Raw genomic sequence first — 17,534 nt, 5'->3', positions numbered from 1 at the left:
CCCCCCCCGCCACTGGCATCTGCTGAATTACAGCTTAGTCAGACTTTCACTCAAACAATTTTAGATGTCATTTTCTGTCAACCACACCCGATGGGAAAATACGATGAAATTGTAGTTCTTGGTGTTCTCAGCACGGGCTTCATTTTATTTGCTTACTCCTGCTGGGCTTCCAGACAGAGAGATGATTAGATTTGGTAAAACGAGTAAGCACATTTTTATGAGCTGTGCACACAGGACCCCTCTGACAGCAGGCATTAAGTATCATAAAGACGATGCAAACTTCCGACACACATTTTTTAAAAGAGCCTGAGTGCGGGCATGGTGGTTGATGCCTGTAACCCAGCTATTCTGGAGGCGGAGGCAGGAGGATCCCAAGTTCCAGCCCATCCTGGGCAACTTAGTGATACACTGTCTCAAAAGCCTTTTAAAGTGCCTGTATCAAAGGAAGCGGCTTGGACTCCTCCTAGAGGAGTTTTCCAAGGATCCTGTACTGGTAGCCTCTTGATGGCACCTTTCAGCACAGGGAAAAAGAAACCTAGGCTTAATTCACCGAGGAGGCTGCATGAGAAATTCCACCCTCACTGGGAAATTTTCCAACACGGAAACAAAACAAGCGGACACTGCAGCACAGCATTCACAAGTTTCAGGCAGAATGGGGACATCAAGCATAGCCACAGTTCCTTCTGGTACGGAAGCCCTGCTGGGCCCACAGGGACGGTGGCTTGGTGGCCCAGAAAACACCTTGTCTCAGTACAGCCCCCACCCCGCAGCACCAAAGTCAATCAGATTTAAGGACATTAAACCAGTGTGTAGTGGAGAGATGAAAACAAGCACAAAATTGGAAAAAGTGAAAAATAAAGGACATTTGCTTTTACAAAAGGAAACAAGCTTTAAAAATACCTCTGAAAGGGCTACAGATTTAGCTCAGTGGTTCCGCCACCTGCTTCACAAGTGCAAGGACCCAAGTCCGATTCTCAGTACCAAAAACAAACAAACAAACAAACAAACAAACAAAAAACCTCTGAAGTTGGGGTGAACTCACTAAGGCTTGTTATCTTTCAGGCCAAAAGCACTCTGTGCCCCTCATTCACGAGCATCTGCCAAGTGCCTCTTTGACTCAGCATGGGGCACTCCAGCCACAGCAAAGAGAAAGCCAGTCCCTGCTCCTGAAGAACCCTTGGTTCTCTTCAGCACAGAGTGGTGCTGTTTGAGCTGGGTTTTGAAGGATGAACAGGAGTCCTCCGAGCAAAGAAGGGAGCAGAACTAGGTAATTCAAGCACCATGAAATGACAGCATAAGTGAATGCATTATGCAAAAACGCCTGCTGTGCCTGGAGAAGGATGAACAGCATCTTGGGACATGCAGGACAGCTGTGTAAGCTTTGGGACCAACACCGCCTTCACAGTTGCTGCTATTCCCCAACTTCCTTTCTCCCTGATTTTTTCTTCTTTTTTTAAAAATTCTTTTCATCTTCAACCAAAATCACAATATCCATGAAGTTACCATATGCTACTTGCCCCAAATCACAAACAATGCCACACTACTAAGGTAACACTTGTCCCTGGTGGAACCCAAAGCAGGTCTCCATACAGCGGGCAACCTGGGCCAGGGATTTCAAGGCCTGTGGTCTGAGGCAGGCTCTGCATTTCCACAAAAACTGCACCAATACGGTTTAATGAAAAAGGATGTGTGAGACAAAAACAAACAAATTAATACAATTAAGCAAAGAAAATGCAAAGACCAAGGCAAGAAAGGTCCAAGTAGCCATTCTCTGCACACCCCTGCTGCCCAGCCAGGCCTGGCCATCCCCTGGGCCACCAAGACACCGGCACCCTGAGGATCCAGGCTGCGTGTGACCCTCCGCTGGACTCAGTCCTCAGTCCCACTGTCATTCCAATTTTAAAAACAAGCAACAACACGTTTCCGTACTTTCTGTGTGACCTTAAATTTGCACTTCACTGAGGAAAGAGCTAAAACGAGGCCAGGCGGCTGCCCAGTTCCTGCGGGTACTCGTGGCGGCCAGTGTGACCTCATCCTTACCTCCATGCACGAAGCCATGCAGGGTGCAGTCCGAGGGCCCCACCAGGTGGATCAGGCTTGACTGGCTGTAGCTCACGGTGTTGGGCTCTGGAACAGCAGAGAGGGGTGAGTGGCGGGGTGGACACATCCCACAGCCCAGGGCCACCCACACTGCAAGAACGACATCTGCAGGGCCTGGGATGCAGCTCAGTGGCAGTGCACTTGCCTGGCAAGCGCAAGGTCCTGAGATCCATCCCGACCAATAAAAAAAAAGAACATCTGGGTATGGAGACAGAGCCGAGGTCTCTGACAGGCTGTGCTGGCAATTAGAATGCCCTTGAGACTGAGCAGCCCTGTGGCGGTGCTTCCCAATGCACCCTGGGGACAGCAGCGCCTGCCAGGTGCCAGGTCCTTCCTACCTCGGGGCAGAATCATAGCCCCTGGCTATGAGGTCCAGGTTGTGTGACCCTCCACCAGCCCAGTCATCCCCTGACCTCGCATCCACTGTCACCAAAGCACCAACCATGTTCCTCCAACTTACTGTACTGCCCTTGCCGCCACCACAGCTGAGAAGGCACAGCCCCAAAAGGGCCCAGGCTCCTCCCTCTGCCGGGTCAGCCCTCCCCACAAGCTTGGCTGGCTCACAGCAGCCTGTCCCTCAGCAGAGGCGGCCAAGCCATGCTGCTGTTGAAACATCTAAAAACAGCTGCCCTTAAAAGACACACAGCCCTGTCTCCAGGGCTGGCCATCACCCTCATTGTCCCCCAGGGTCCAGCAGCTTGAGGTGGATCCAGCCAGGCCTTGTGCACAGATGCCCAGCCAAGGGCTCCCAGTCAGGGACAAGCTTCCTTCATGTCCTGTTGGACAGTTGGGGCTCAGGAGGGCTGCCCTGTCCCTGGCAGGGCAGTTGGCCACAGGATGGGCCAAGGTCATCCCTGGGTTCTCCTAAGAGTCCTTGTCACTTCAGGGACTCCCGGGCTCTTCCATGCTGTAGGCTGGATCATGTCCCTCACAACTGCTGGGATCTGGCTCTTAGTACCTCGGGGTGACCACATAAACAGATGGGGTCCTTGTAGGTTGATTTTTTTTGAAGTCTTGAGGTTCAAACCCAGGGAGTGCTGAGCTACACCCACCAGCCCTTCTTAAAATTTTTTTTTCAGACAGGATCTTCAAACTTGGGATTCTCCTGCCTCAGGATTCCTGAGCAGCTAGGATTACAGGCGTGTGCCACTGCACCCACCGAGACAGGGCACTTTAAAAGGTAATGAATTCAAAACCAAGTTGTCAGGCTGGGGCCCGTGCCGACATGGCTGGAGTCTAAGAGCAGATACTGAGAACAGAAGGAAGATGAGCCGGGAGGCCCAAGGAAGCCACACCCTGACCCAGGCCTTCCACTGCCTCCAGCCTGCCAGACAGGGAGTTCCCAGCTCTGCCCCAACATGGAAGCCCCAGAATGCAGCCCAGCACCCAAACACACACCATGTGCAGTTTCCAATGGCACAGTGGCCTCAAGTCGTGTGAAGCAGGAAAAGGAGAAGGTAGACAAGCCAGGCCTTAAACATTTACCTGCAAACCCAGGCATGCCCACTGTGGAAACTCAGTCTGGGGTGACTGAGGCTCTGGTTCTAAACTCAAGAATGGGGAGCACGGGGTGGGGGAGCCTCTGAAACAGGAAGAGAGAGGCCCAGGCACCGCTCGGGCACTTGGGAGCATCAGCCATGGAGATATCTCAGTTCCCATCATCCGGTCTCTGATGATCCCAGTCACCTTCACTTCTGGCTACCCCATGTGACCGTGTGACCGTCAGCCACTCCACAGGTATGGCCCCTGGGTCAGGAAGCAGCTCTGGAGCAGTGAGCCCAAGTGACAAGTGGCTTTGTCCCAAGGAAAGAGGTGCCTCCCCGATGCCACACCAGAGGGCTCCTAGGACCTAGGGCAACATGACTGCCCTGGGCCTCAGTTACTGCACACCGTGACAGACTGGGAAGAGAAGTGAGGCCCCCAGAAGGCCAGGACCCCGCCTCTCGGGCTCCTCCAGCCTCCCTGGCTCTCCAGCACAGTTCTCCTCAACAGTGGAAAGATTGCCTGGCCCTTGCAGCTAAGGGAGATGCAACTGTGCGCGTGAGAGTCACAGTGCTGCTGGCCAGGTCTGGGAGATAGGGCAGAGGATGCAGCTCAGGAGCCACCAGGGTACCACCCATCACTAGAGAATCACCCCGGCCACCTGCGCGGCCCACAGCAGCCCTGACTTCCTGGCACTGTCTTCCTTTGGCTCAAACCTGAGAAGCAGACATCAAGGCTACCTGCATGACCCTGGCTTGCTCAGCACTCCCCGTAAAGGATAGGAAAACAACTGTCCTAGAATAGGACTGGAAGCCCAAAGCTCGGTTCCACTCGGTCTCAGGAGCTGCTTTATTAGCTAAGAGCCTTGCATGTGGACAATAACAAGAGACTGTCTTTTTAAATTTCAAACTTCAGGTGCTGCTCAGTGGCTCACAAAAATCAAGCTTCCTGGTCAAAGGGATTCCCCCACTGTCCTAGGCTGTTCAAGAATACTGGTGAAGCTACAAATGGCTTAATGCTCTTAGAACTTGCAACAAAATTCTCCTGGTCTCCCTTCCCTTGGCCATAACTAACTCCCAGAATGCTCTGTGGGTTGGGCCAGATTTAATTTTCCTCAGTTCACAGCAGGACCCTGGCTCACCCCAGGACTGCGCCTCTAAGCTCACACGCTCTGCAACTGAGGTGATGAGGTGACACAGGGAGCACACGAGCCACAGAGATCAGGTTCTGTGATGGTCATTAATGCCACACAGGTACCAGAAGTGAGACGCTGCCTAATGAAAACCTTTTCTTAGAGTTGAAGGGGACACCACTGACAATCACCTGGCCTAAGAGGTGGGACCTGTTATTACCCCAGCCAGAGGCCTCCCGAGCTGTGGTGTAAGGAAAGGGGCTAAAAAGAGAAGAGCTTCAGAACTTTGTTCCCAGGACACTGAGTGCAGTCACTGTCACACAGAACTGGCTGGAAGCAAACAGACTGAATTCTCCAGGACTCTAGGGCCTCGTTCTGAGAACCAGGGCCGGAGACCCCACAGGATCCAGCGCGATGTGGGCAGCTCGCCACCTTCCTTCTCCCCAGTGTGGGTCCCCATCGTGCCAATGCATCACAGGCAGGGGCACAAGGCTTTGCTGCCATACCTAAGTCGACAGGGAGATGTGACCAGAGGGCAGGACCAGGCAGGGCCAGCCATGATGGCTACACCTTTCCCTCCCTTCCTCTGCAGGAAGCTGGCCAGGGTTTCCCAGCCTTCCCTGCTGGGGCCATGGAGGTGCCTAACGCCCTGCTTATAGACCTGACCTGCTCACAGACCTGCGCCTGCTGCAATGTGCCCCTCTCAGGTGACCTCAATGCTACTTGTTAAAGACGGCAGCTGGCACGGCTTAGCCTCTGTACCCATGGATTCCACCAGACTGAAGAAAGTCAGGTGTGGTGGCGCACACCTATAATCCCAACACTCACGAGCCTGAGGCAGGAGGATTGCCATGAGTTAAAGGCCAGCCTGGACTACATAGCAACATCCTGTTTAAAAAAACAAAACAAAAAAAAGACTAGGGCCAAGAATTTAGCTTAGTGGTACCATTCCTGCCTCACAAGCACAATGTCCTGAGTTCAATCCCTTGTACCAGAAAAAAAAAAACAAAACAAAACCGAAGGAGCCCGAGTCTCCAAATCCAAATCCTTGCCATTTGGGGAAACCCACTCTTGACTAGGAAAAGCTGGCTGGATGGTGTGTCAGAATCTATTTTCAGTGTTCCACATACAGCATGTCACAGGGTGTCCACAGCTGGTAATTTCAGTGGCCCCCTCATCTCTTTCCATCAAGGACAGTGAGGCACAGGGAGGTTCAGTGCTCACAGAGGGAGCAGTGCTGGGATTTAAACCTGAAGGGAAAGGGCCTGACTCCAGGGCCTTGCTTCCTCCCACCCTATACCACACATGTCGCCAGATTGCACTGATGGCACCAGGATCACCAGCCTAGAAGGTGGCCAGAAGTGCTGGGGAGGAACCTCAGACCTAGGGCCAAGCCCCGGAAGACTTGGCCCTGCTGGGGACTCCCTGGGGGTGGGCTTGGAGGTGGATGCCACTGCGGCCCCAGACCAGGTGTCAAGTGGTCAGAGCCTCTCCTCACTGGATCCCAGCAGCCCACAGCCTTGAATCTGAGTGCTGTAGACAACTGTTCTCTCAGAGACAAAAGGGAAGCCTGATCTCTCAGCTCACAGGCCACCAAGACACCTGCAAGCCCAGGTCGCTCGCCCCAGGAGGTTGGTAGGCAATAACAGTGATCCCAGGTTCTGGCTTCAGCCCCAGGAGGATTGGGGCTAAGGGTCCCACAGAAGGGGTGCAATGTGTACCCCTGGGGAGACTCCAGTGTGGAGCAGCTGCTCCCCACTGATGTGGCCACACCACGAAGCCCAGTCAGGCCCAGGTAGGCACATCTGATGGGAGCCACCGGAGGGGCCCAGCCAGGAGCCATCAGGAGAGTGGAGCCAGAAATGCGAAGGTTCTCAAAGACGAAAACGGGCACATAGCTCCACCAGAAATGCCTGAGTCCCTGACTCTCGCCCTTTCGCCCAGGGAGACACAGAAAGCACCAATGAAGCACAGAGAAATCCATCAGGAAATCCTGACACTTCAAATGCCAGCCTTGGTTAGTATCGCTGGAGAAAAAGGGATTTGGAAAAATATGTATTCGATTTAAAATCAAATAGGACAGCAAATGGAAGAGAATCTCATGAGGAATTTCAAAGAATTTAAGCAAATTGGAAAGGCTGAGCAATAGTCATCTCTCAGACAGCCGGTGTGGAGAAGCCCGCGGGGCTGCCTCCCCCAGTGTCCCGCTGCTCAGAGCCTGAGCCAGGCCAGCAAGCTGCAGTGTGGGGCCCGGGGTGTCGGTCGAGAGCCCCAAGTCCAGGCCAGTGACCCCATCACACCTGCAGGCCCCTCCTGCATGAGGTCCACTCACAGGCCAGGGCCTGGCACATCCTCTGCCCTGCCAGGCTCTCACCCCAGGACACTGGGTGCTAGCCAGCACCCCGTTCTCACTGCACACTGGCCCTCACCCCCATCTGCCTGCTGCCCTGTCCTCCCCAGCCAGGGCCCAGAGGGCAGGGGGCAGTCCCGTTACCAGGGGCAGCAGGGGGTCGGACCAGCCCAAAGCCGGGGTCCTGATGGAACTCATGCCCGGGATGCTGCCCTGCTGTCTGCAGGGAAAACATCTGAGACTTGTTCATCTGGGAGCTGCGAGGACCCTTCACAAGGGCCTGGCAGAAAGATGGAGTAAGGGGTGGAGCCGGCACAGACAGGGCCGCGGCGATCGTGCTGGGTCAGGAGTCTACATGACAGCCAACTGAGAATCAGCACAGAGGAAGCTGCTGCCCACCAGGCACAATGGCTCAGGCCTGTAATCCCAGCTACTCTGGAGGCTAAGAAAGGAGGATCCCAATTTCAAGGCCTCCTGGGCAATTTAAGACCCTGTGTCAAAATCAAATTAAAAGGCACCGGGCGTGGTGGCGCACACCTGTAATCCCAGCACTCAGGATGCTGAGGCAGGAGGATCGCTGTGAGTTCGAGACCAGCCTGTGCTGCATAGTGAGTTCCAAGTCAGTCTCAACTAAATAGTGAGACCCTGTCTCAAAAAAACAAACAAACAAAAATAATCAAATTAAAAGGGCTGGGGATGTGGCTCTGTGGTAGAGTGCTTGCCTTGAATGCATAAGGCCCTGGGTTTGATCCCCAGTACTAAAAAAAAAGCTCCTCCACCGTGTCCCTAGGCAAGTGGGCAGTGGTGCCCATCCAGGACTCACAGAGGGGCTGTGCCACCTTCCAGCTGTCACCCGGGGCTCTGGGAGGGACCTGCCTGGCTCGGGTAAGGGGGGAACCTGGGGACAAGGAGCCTGGCTCCAGGAGCACAGGGGTGACAACCCGCCCTCCCATGTCACCCACATTTACCGGGGTTCAAGATGGGCTGTACGATGTCCCCGTTCCTCCACTTGGTCTCCATGCGTTCCAGTTTCTGAGCTTCGTACCGCTTCCGGCCCTCCTCTTCCTGCTCCTGCCGGGAATACTGTGGGAAACCAGACAGAGGGTCAGGCCTGTGGTGGGGACACAGCGCGGCCTTGCAGGGTCAGGGGCCCTGTTCACCAGGGACTATGCTCTTGTGCTGGGGGTGAATATTTCCTGAGTAACCAGAACACAGAGCAAAGTCTCAGGCCACCCCTCCCAAGACAGGCTGAGCTGGATGCAGGACCTCAGTGTCCCCCCAAAGTCTCACGTGTGTGGGAGGAGACTGGATTGTGGGGTCCTGTGCTCCTCAGGGGATGCATCCGGGATGGGGGTAGTCACTGGAGCATGACCCAGAAGGGCACATTCTTGTCCCTCATCCTCCCCAGTCTGGCCACCTGGCTGCCAGGGGAGGAGCAGCTTTTCTCCTCTAGGTCCCTCTGCCCTCCAGTTTCTACCTTGGGAGCCATCTGACCACAGCCTGAAAGCAGGAGCTACAATCTGCAAACCGTCCTCCCTTACGCGATGGGTGTCACATGCTTCCTCCCGGAACTGCTTTCATGCCTATGAATACGCAGCGGCCCTGGCACGCTTCATGTGAGCTCCACACGGCCAAGTTCATTATTTCGCCTAAGGCTGTGACATCATTTCTGCACCCGGCCCGTCTTTCCTGGCTGTTCAGCTTTTCTCCCCAGTTTTCTCCAGGAAAACAGCATCGCGCTAGGAGCCTCAGCTGCCTCGCTCTGCAACTGCGCTGATCCTGGAAGGAAAACTGCAGCCCCCAGGGCAGCCAGCCAGGCCCAAGCCACCCCACTCTCTTCTAAGGCGGACAGGAGGTCTGACCCAGGAAGTTAAAAATAAATGTGATATAAAATCAGTTGTGCACCCCGAGTCTTCTGAGACCTGCACACAATGGGGGTACTGGGCTCCCCACTGCCCTCTGTGTCCCGTCCCTGGCCCACTCGGGGGACACATGCACCCCTCCTCCACCTGGGGCCCTCTGGGGGCTGCAGTGCCGTGTGCCCTCTCCCTCCGGACCACCAAGCCAGCCCCTTCCCCACAGTCCCTTCTCCATGCTGACCAATGGCCAGTCCCCAGAGGCCTGTCACTTTCTCTTTCGCCTTCCCACTGGACCCTGGGCTCCTCTGCCCCACTGCAGCCCCTCAGAGCTGAGCAAGTTCCCTCGGGTGGCTGTCGCAGACCTCCTTTCTAAGCTACTTTTTTATTAGATAACCTTTGTTCTTTTCTGCCTTACATACATATTTGCAATCTTGAATGGATTCACCTTGAGAGGTTGGCACACGTACATATTGCATTTTTTTTTTGGTACCAGGGATCGAACTCAAGACCTTGCACTTGCAGGTGGTAGAACCACTGAGCCAAATCCCCGGCCTATATTGCATCTTAATCCTTTGTATTTCCCCTTCTCTTTTTAAACCACTTTTAAACCCCTCGATATGCCTGCTTGGGGCTCAGCTCCAAGACCCTGAAGGTTCTCAGGACCCTTCCAGGCTTAATTATCCACCCACCCTCCAGCTGGAGAACACTTCCTCTGAGGAGACCAGGAACGGACCCAGGAGTTAAGAGAAAAAAGCTGGAGGGAGCTCCTGAAGCTACAGGGGAGAGTTTGACCTCCCTTACACAAATAAACTATATGCCAAAGTCCCAACACCCAAGGAATGACAGTCCCGAGGTCGAGCCACTGCGTCTCCCTGTAAGACTGAACGCTGAACTTAGGCATCCGTAAAAAATGTATTTAAGGAGCTGCTTGGGCCAGGCGGCACGGGAGAGCTTGCCTAGCATCCATGAAGCCCGGCTTCCATTTCTAGCTCCACAACCAAAAAAAAGAGAGAGCTATTTTGTTTTGTTTGCCAGGCATGATGGTTCAGGTCTGTAATCCCACCACTCTAGGAGACCGAGGTGGGAGGATCACAAGTTAGAGCCCAGTCTGGACAAATTAGCAATTTGGTAAGAAATAATAAGGGCTGGGGGTGTACCCCGGTACAGAAGAGCCACCTCCACCAGGGTGTACCCTGTGAGCTCCTGCTGGCTCTGCAGGACCCTGGGGGCACCACTCTGCAGATGCAGAGCTGCCAGCCACTTGTCACCACAGTGGGTGTGAATCCGGGCACAAGCCGTGCAGCATCTTCATGAGGTGCTCGCACCTAACGCCCGAGGGCTCATCAAACTCAGAGGCTCTGAAGCAGCAGACAGCACGGCCCAAACTCAGCCACGCTACAGCCCATGAGCGTCCAACTCAAGCCTGCTTAGATATCTACAAAAGACCAGTGTCTATCCCAATCCCTCCACAGCCACCCTGGTGGCCTCTTTCAATCATCATGGGGCCAAGAAGCTTCCCTGACCACCAGGAAAGTAGTGCCCCTTGCCAGGCTCGGGGAGGAAGCGGGACACAGACACAAGTCGCACCCTCAGGGGCTCTGCCCTCAGCCAGCAGCTAGGCTTTCTCCGAGAAGTCCACGTGTGCTCAAGACACCCACAGGCAAGCATGTGGCATCCACATGCGTGCACATGCATGTGTATACATGTAAAGACACAGAAAAGTGCGTTTTATTCAACATGCAATAACCATCCATGGAAGAGTGGCAGGAGGACACTGGCCAACACAGGAAGCATGAGTCGGGTGCTGGCAGGCGACATACCAGTTGGAGACAGAGGACGCTGTGGTGGCCGGGGTCCCTAGCCCAGGGACAACAGATGCCCAGCATTCCGTGGGCTTAGGCCCCCCAGCATGTTGGGGGGCAGTGTAGATCCCCCACAACCCCATCTGCACAGTGGCCTCATTCCATAACGGCTCTCCCTGAAGCCGAGTAGGTATTTACGTCTGGTCAACACACACAGGGAGGGAGCTACAGGGGCCCTGCAGCACCCACGGCCAAGTGGACAGTAGGGCAAGGGTGTGCTGAGGCCCTGCCCCCACAGCAAGGGCAGAGACGCCAAGGGAGCCCAGCTCTTACACCCCCAGCCACGGCCAAGGCCCCACAGCTCCAGCTACCTGGCCCTGACCAGCAAAAAGGCACGAGTAGGGCAGGTGCTTCCTGGGCTTCCCGGAGGGAGGCCCAGCCGTCTAAGGCCTGACTCCCACATGTGCTGCTGGGAAACAGACACCATTTCCACCCTTGTCAAGGCCAGAGAGGAAGACGGACCGGCGGGGAGCTGGGGTGGGTAGGGGCAGCCTCCTGGAGTGGACAGCATCACTCAAAGCTGAGGTCTACCAAGAACCTGAGTGGGAATTTTTCTGGACACAGGTTTTCTACAGACATAATAAGGTGAAGTCACAGGGATGGGACGGGCCCTGAACCTGACCGCCGCAGTCTGAAGAAGACGGTGTGAAGACCCCACAGGGAGAAGGCAGGCAAGGAGGACAGAGCCGAGCCTGCACCTGCGACAGGACAGGACACTGGGAAAGGAAACAGACGTGGTGTGTCCAGCACCCGGGCTCGCTGTGGGTCTGGGAGCAGAAGGAGCAGGTGCCCACTGCTGCCAATCTACTCAGCAGTCTACACTGCAGAGAGCAGCCCCAGCCACCCAGAGAGCAGCAAGCGCAGGATCTGTCATGGTCACACCTGCCCCTGAGTCTCTATGGACCCCGAGCATGAGAGGAGGCAGCAGGGAGCACCCAGGGAGTGGGTGAACCCTACTTCTTTTTTTTTGATACTGGGATCAAACTTGGGACCTTGTGCTTGTGAAGCAGGAGGCGGAACCACTGAGCTAAATCCCTGGCCCTCTTTTTTATTGGGGGGGGGACCCTATTTCTAAGCATGTGACTGCCTGAGGAGGGCACAGGCAGTGTCCAGACCTGTCTGCCGCAGCTGCCCATCACTCGGTCCCCAGCAAAACCCAAGGCAGTGGTGACAGCAGCAGGGCCAAGAGGGAACAACAGCAAGGCCACCACAGAACCTGAGCTGTCACCTCTGCTGTGCTGGGAGCCGAAATGAAAACCTGTTCCTGCCTATCCTGGGCAGGACAGGTCCCCCATCCAGTATGACACGCATATCCTCCAGAGCGGAGGGACGCCCACCCACAGGAACGGAGCTGACACGCACAATCCCAGAGTGAGTGAACAGACACCAAATACGCTACCCTACTGTGCTCACTTGAGAAAGAACTGGGGCCTCCCATCCACACCCACCTGGGGCTGGCACAGGGCAGCCTTACCACGACAGGAGGCACTTCGAGGACCTTGTCCACGTTCTTCAGGGACAGGGGCACGTACCACAGGGTGGCCTTATTGGTCAGCTTTTTGGTTCCTTAAGAGAAGAAAACCACATGAGCTGCAGCCCAGGGAGAGCTGCACCGGCTGGGCCCCTCTGCTCCCCAGCCCCAAGGTCCTTCCCAGCTTCCTGGACTGGGCTTTTGGCCATCGTGCAAGCAGAACCAGAGACTCACAGGCCATGAGCCAGGCTGCACAGGCCCCAGTCCGCTCTGCCCAGATGCAGCAGGAAGCATGGCTGGGCCAGACACAACTCACACTTGGCATTCCGACAGGAAGGGAGCCCTGTTACGGTAACGCGCTGAGAGCTGGATGTGGTAGCACAGACCTACGATCCCAGCACTAGGCAGGGTGAAGCAGGAGGATTGCAAGTTCAAGGCCAGCCTGGACTACATAGTGAGACTGGTTCAGAAAACAAGAAAGAAAGACAGACAGAAAGACAGACAGACAGACAGACAGACAGACAGACAGACAGAAAGAAAGAAAGAAAGAAAGAAAGAAAGAAAGAAAGAAAGAAAAGCAGGCAGGCAGGAAGAAGGAAGAGAGAGAAAACACATGAAAGGCCCTTAAGAGGCTTCCAGGCAGAAGGACATGGAAGGGGTGGACAGACTGTGCCCTCTGCTGGGGTCAGGTTCTCAGCTGAGCCAGCCCCTGTGCATTCATGAATCCCCCAGCGCCCACACGTTTCCTGACAATCCTATCCAACTGTGAAACCCTGGCCGGAGCTCCTGCCAGACAGAGACACTCAGGAAGGAGGATGGCGCCTGGAGGAGGGGATGGGAGGAGGCCTGAGCCCCGCTCCTCACCGCCTCGCCTGCACACCGGACTGTGGGGCTCATTGCAAGCTCAGCCCAGCACCTCCCAGTGCCAGGCCAGTCTGTGGCCTGCAGACGAGCAGAGCAGGGAAGCTATAGGTCTGGAGATGACTGGCACATGCTCACTCATACAGGAGAAGCCCAAAGCCCATAGAGGTCCAGGGGTTTGCCTAGGGTCACACAGCAACTTGATGCCATTCTGGGTGCAGACCCAGGCCTCCTAGGACCCAGACATCCCAGAGTATTTGCAAAGATCCCTTTAAAAGGTGGCTTTTGCCACTTGGAAGACTCCCAGTGTAGAGCAGAGACATGACCCTGAAGGAAATGGCAAACAACGGGGGGTGGCAGCAGGGAGCAGCCAGGCACTTTCCCCATGGCCCAAGGAGGTAGCTGCTACCAGGTGCCCCTGACCTGCCCTCCCGCAGGGATCCCAGGCTTTCCTGAGGGTCCCGCTGGACACAGCCCCAGGGAGCAGACCAGGGGGAGTCAATCAAAGACAGGCCCAGAGCTGCCCTACCTCCCCACAGGCCGCAGCTCCCCAAGGTCAGCGCTACGTACACTGTGGGAAAATATTTCCACGGAGCTTTGACTCAGAGTGAATCTGACAACCTGCTCTTGGTAATAAAGATTTCCTGTTGGACTCAGCTCGAGCCAGGCTGCGAGCAGGTTTCCATGGAAACCAAGGGGCCCACCAGACCTAAATGCACACGCCAAGGAGGCGGCAAACATGCTAATTGCACCCTCACCATCGCCTAACGAAGCCACCACTAGATCCGTGGCACTGCCATCTCTGGCTCTCGGGGCCCCAGCCACACCCCACAGCCAGCACAGCGTCACCTCCTGTCAGCCCAACTCCATGACGGTCCAGAGAGGAGCAAGCAGCACCTCAGAGCCAGGCCTGCCTGCCGTGTGCGCCTGTCCCATGCCCTCGGCTACCTGGCCAGCACTGGACACAAAGGAGGGCGCTGCCCCTGGGCAGAAGGAGCATTGCACTGTCACGCCACCCACACCACAATGCTGGCTTGGCCACACTACCCTGGTCCCCCAGCCTGTGCCCCTCGCCCCCCATCCATGCTGTGTGCGCTCAGCCTGGGGTGAGGGTCGGGCCTCACAGCTTCACTTGCGGGGACTTCTGGGCAGACAGACACTCGAAGGCAGACAGGCCCAGAGGACGGCAGAGGGGCAGAGACAGAGGCTACACAGATGCACACACAGCCCAGGCAAAGTCAGCAGAGCCCACGACTACAGAGCACAAGATGGGAGCCCAGCTCTGCAGTGGGCTCTGGACAAAAAGACCCGAGAGGGCCAGGCTCTGAGGCCACACTGCCTGGCCCCTTGGGAGGCTGAGCTTGGGACAGACGGATGCGAACTGAAGTCCTGCCTCCTCCACACCTCCTTTTTCTCACCCACAGGATGGGTGATGCCCATCATCTTTCTGACCCTGAAGATGAAGATCCTTTGCAGGTCAGGGATTGAACCCAGGGCCTTCGGGCTCACCTAGCTGTCCATTTTTAAAGTTTATTTCAAGGCAGGGTCTGGCAAAGTTACCCAGGCTGGGTTTGAATTTCGATCTTTCTGCGTCAGCCTCCCAGAGTGCTGGGATTACAGGCAGGTGCCTCCATGCCCAGCTTCAGAGCGTGGGGTCCAGTTGCACCCATGTGCTGGCTCACAGTCAGCGTTGGACACTGGGCCACAGAGGTCATCAGGAGGAGGAGGCCAAGACCTACGCTACGCCTGGAATCTCCACCAAGAGGACAGAGGTCTGATGCCTCTCTGTACCCCAAACCCTGGATGCTACTGTTGTTCAGGTTCTGTGGGCTGTGGGACCAGGGTAAGGTGGTTCCCCACCCGAAGACTGCACGGTGACAGAGGAGAGGCTGCCGCAAGCCCACCGCCCTTCAACAACTGATGAGCATGAGGATCAAGGGGCATCAGAGAGGGGTTCCCACCATGGGGACATGGCCATCACAGCCCGGCTGAGTGGAGAGCTCAGGCCACCCACAGGGCGTGAGGGAGCATGGCGGCACTTCCTGTGCCACAACCCAAGTCCAGCATCTCAGGGTCACCCGAGGCCAGAGTGCCTGCTGCACACAGGGCCCCCAGGACCCTTGGAGACCAGGCCTCACTCACTGATGGTTCATGCCCTAACTGCCAGCCCTGCCGAGGTCGCCAGAATGTTCCAGATGGGCAACTGTGCTCCTGGCCCTGCAGGGGAAAAGGGCTTGAGCCCCTGAGGGAACCCCAAGCCCACAACCCACAGAGCCACCACCACTACTGGGGACCCAGGGCAGGAGGATGGGAAGGGATGACCAAGCCTCTACTCTGAGCAGGACCACAGGTGGCAGTGAGCAGCCAGAGGGGGCGAGGGCCCTGCTCACCCCATCACTAGCTGGGTTATAAAAAGCAGCATGAGCGTATGTGAGAAAGAGCCTGCTCTCCTGCAGTGCCAAGGGAAGGAGGGGTTTCCATGGCTACTGCAGCGGCGGCGAACGCACAGGCACCATCCCGGGCAGAGGTTCCCATGCCAGCTCCTGCCCAAGCTGGGCTTCTGCCCATGCCCACCCCACAGCCTTCCCGTGGACAGGCAACAAGCCCTGCAGAGCCCCCAGCTTCCACGCCACAGAAGGGACCAGCAGTCCCTGGGCCATGCCCACAGCATCACCTTGTGACAGTGAGCATAAGCAGCCCTGCAGTCATCCAGGCAGGAGGCTTGGTGGTGGCAGCTGGAAGTTACCTGTGAGGATGTTTTCGGACATCACGTTGACCTGGACTTCCACAGAGTGCCTGGAGGTGTAGGTGATCTCGGCGCTGACATGCGCCACCTCCCCGATGCACATGGGCGACAGGAAGTCGGTCCGTTCCACCCGGGCCAGGGCGGCCACACAGCGCTCCTGCAAGACCAGACACTGTGAGCCAGGGGCCTGCGCCAGCTCAGTGCAACCTACCCCGGATGCACCGCCCTTTCACAGCAGCTGACTCTGTTTTTGTGCCCACTGCTATGGTTTAGCTCTAACAGATCCCCCAGGAGCAGTATGGGTCTGGAAGTCGACTGGATCTCAGGCTGCTGTACTCAGCAGCAGAATAGTGAGTTCAGTGTTGCAGCAGGCACGGCCTGGGAGACTCCTGCCCCAGTCCTCCTCTGTGCCTCCGGGTGGCCAAGGGGTGAGCACCTTTTGCTCCACCGGGCAACCGTTACCACCCTGTTTCTGCCTTGGAGTCAGCTCCCCATGGACTAAAATGTGAGTGGATGCAAGCGTCACCCCCTTTAAATTATGGACACCTGAGTATTCTGTCCCAGCTATGAATAGGTGACGAAGGCGCCCACGGTGAGGCAGGTTACTGACAAGAGCGAAAGCTCAGGACGCAGACCCCGAGGCAAGACCAGAGCAGGCTGGAGATGAGGAAGCCACTGGCAGCTGCTTCCTAACATCGGTGGGAGAGGCACACAGCACTCATGCAGGTACAGATCCAGATCTGGGGAAGAACAGGAGGATGACAGCACTTCTCCCTCCAAGGATAAGGGTCTCCACTGTGCTGAGAGCTTCCCAGGCCTTTCCCAGGAACAGGGCTTCGATAGCTCATTTGTTTGCTTGCCTGGGTCCTTGTTTCATAGCCTGTGTGCGTGTGCGTGCGTGTGTGTGTGTGTGTGTGTGTGTGTGTGTGTGTGTGTGTGTGTTGTGTGTAGCTGGGGACCGAACCAGGGTCACTAGGGTCGAACCCTAGGCTTACACAGCTGGGCAAAACTTAAATACACTTTCACATTCTGATCTTTCTCAATGTGGGAACACAATCTGCCATCAGAATCACATTCTTTGTCATCATTATTCATTTTTAATTTCTTTTTTCCAGTACCGGGGATCACACTCAGGACCTTGCACTTGCGAGGCAGGTGCAGTGCCACTGAGCTACATCCTGGCCCTCATTATTCAGTTTTAAGTTTTACTTTCTCCTTCATCAGGGCAGCACATTCTCACAATTCAACACTTAGAAGGAACAAAGGGCACCCGGCACCAGGTGTGGCCCGTTACTTGGCCCCCAGTCCGCACACATCTCATGAAATGTGGCCTCTGACCACACACTGCTTCCCATGTGCTGCCACAGCCAGACCGCCCCACCCATCCTCTCCCTGCCTTCACCCAGGAGAGAAGCCCACAGGTCAATGTCTCAGTACACCAGGCTGCTGAACAAAATACCACGACCGGCTGACAGCTTTGGAGGCAACCATTAGGAACCAAGGGCCAGTAGGTTCGGTGCCTGCTAAGAGGCAGCTGTCATGGATGGGACGCTGCAGCTGTCTTTGTAGGCACAAGGGGCGGGGGCCCTGGGCTTTCCACCAGCTCTACCACCCTGGCCCAACCAGCCCCGCAGCTCTGCCGCCAGGAACGTCATCTTGAGTGGAGGATTT

The 17,534-nt window shown here is 56.0% G+C and overlaps 1 protein-coding gene across 5 annotated transcripts in view; it reads right to left on the bottom strand.

The window, feature by feature from the left end:
- Positions 1 to 17,534, bottom strand: part of Acot7 (acyl-CoA thioesterase 7) — a 68,173-nt gene that overhangs the window by 25,330 nt on the left and 25,309 nt on the right. For all 5 annotated transcript variants that reach the window (XM_010627853.2, XM_010627852.3, XM_033767245.1 and 2 more), the window contains exons 3-6: positions 15,864 to 16,020; positions 12,260 to 12,351; positions 8,033 to 8,147; positions 2,041 to 2,127 (exon numbers count right to left, since the gene is read on the bottom strand). In XM_010627853.2, the coding sequence (XP_010626155.1) occupies positions 2,041 to 2,127; positions 8,033 to 8,147; positions 12,260 to 12,351; positions 15,864 to 16,020 (451 nt within the window). The remainder of the gene's footprint in view (positions 1 to 2,040; positions 2,128 to 8,032; positions 8,148 to 12,259; positions 12,352 to 15,863; positions 16,021 to 17,534) is intronic.

Source organism: Fukomys damarensis, unplaced genomic scaffold (genome assembly GCF_012274545.1).
Source record: "Fukomys damarensis isolate Sample0158 unplaced genomic scaffold, DMR_v1.0_HiC HiC_scaffold_23, whole genome shotgun sequence".
NCBI lineage: Eukaryota > Metazoa > Chordata > Mammalia > Rodentia > Bathyergidae > Fukomys > Fukomys damarensis.
Note: the sequence above shows the minus strand (reverse complement) of the source record. Positions and strands in the feature narration are given on the sequence as shown.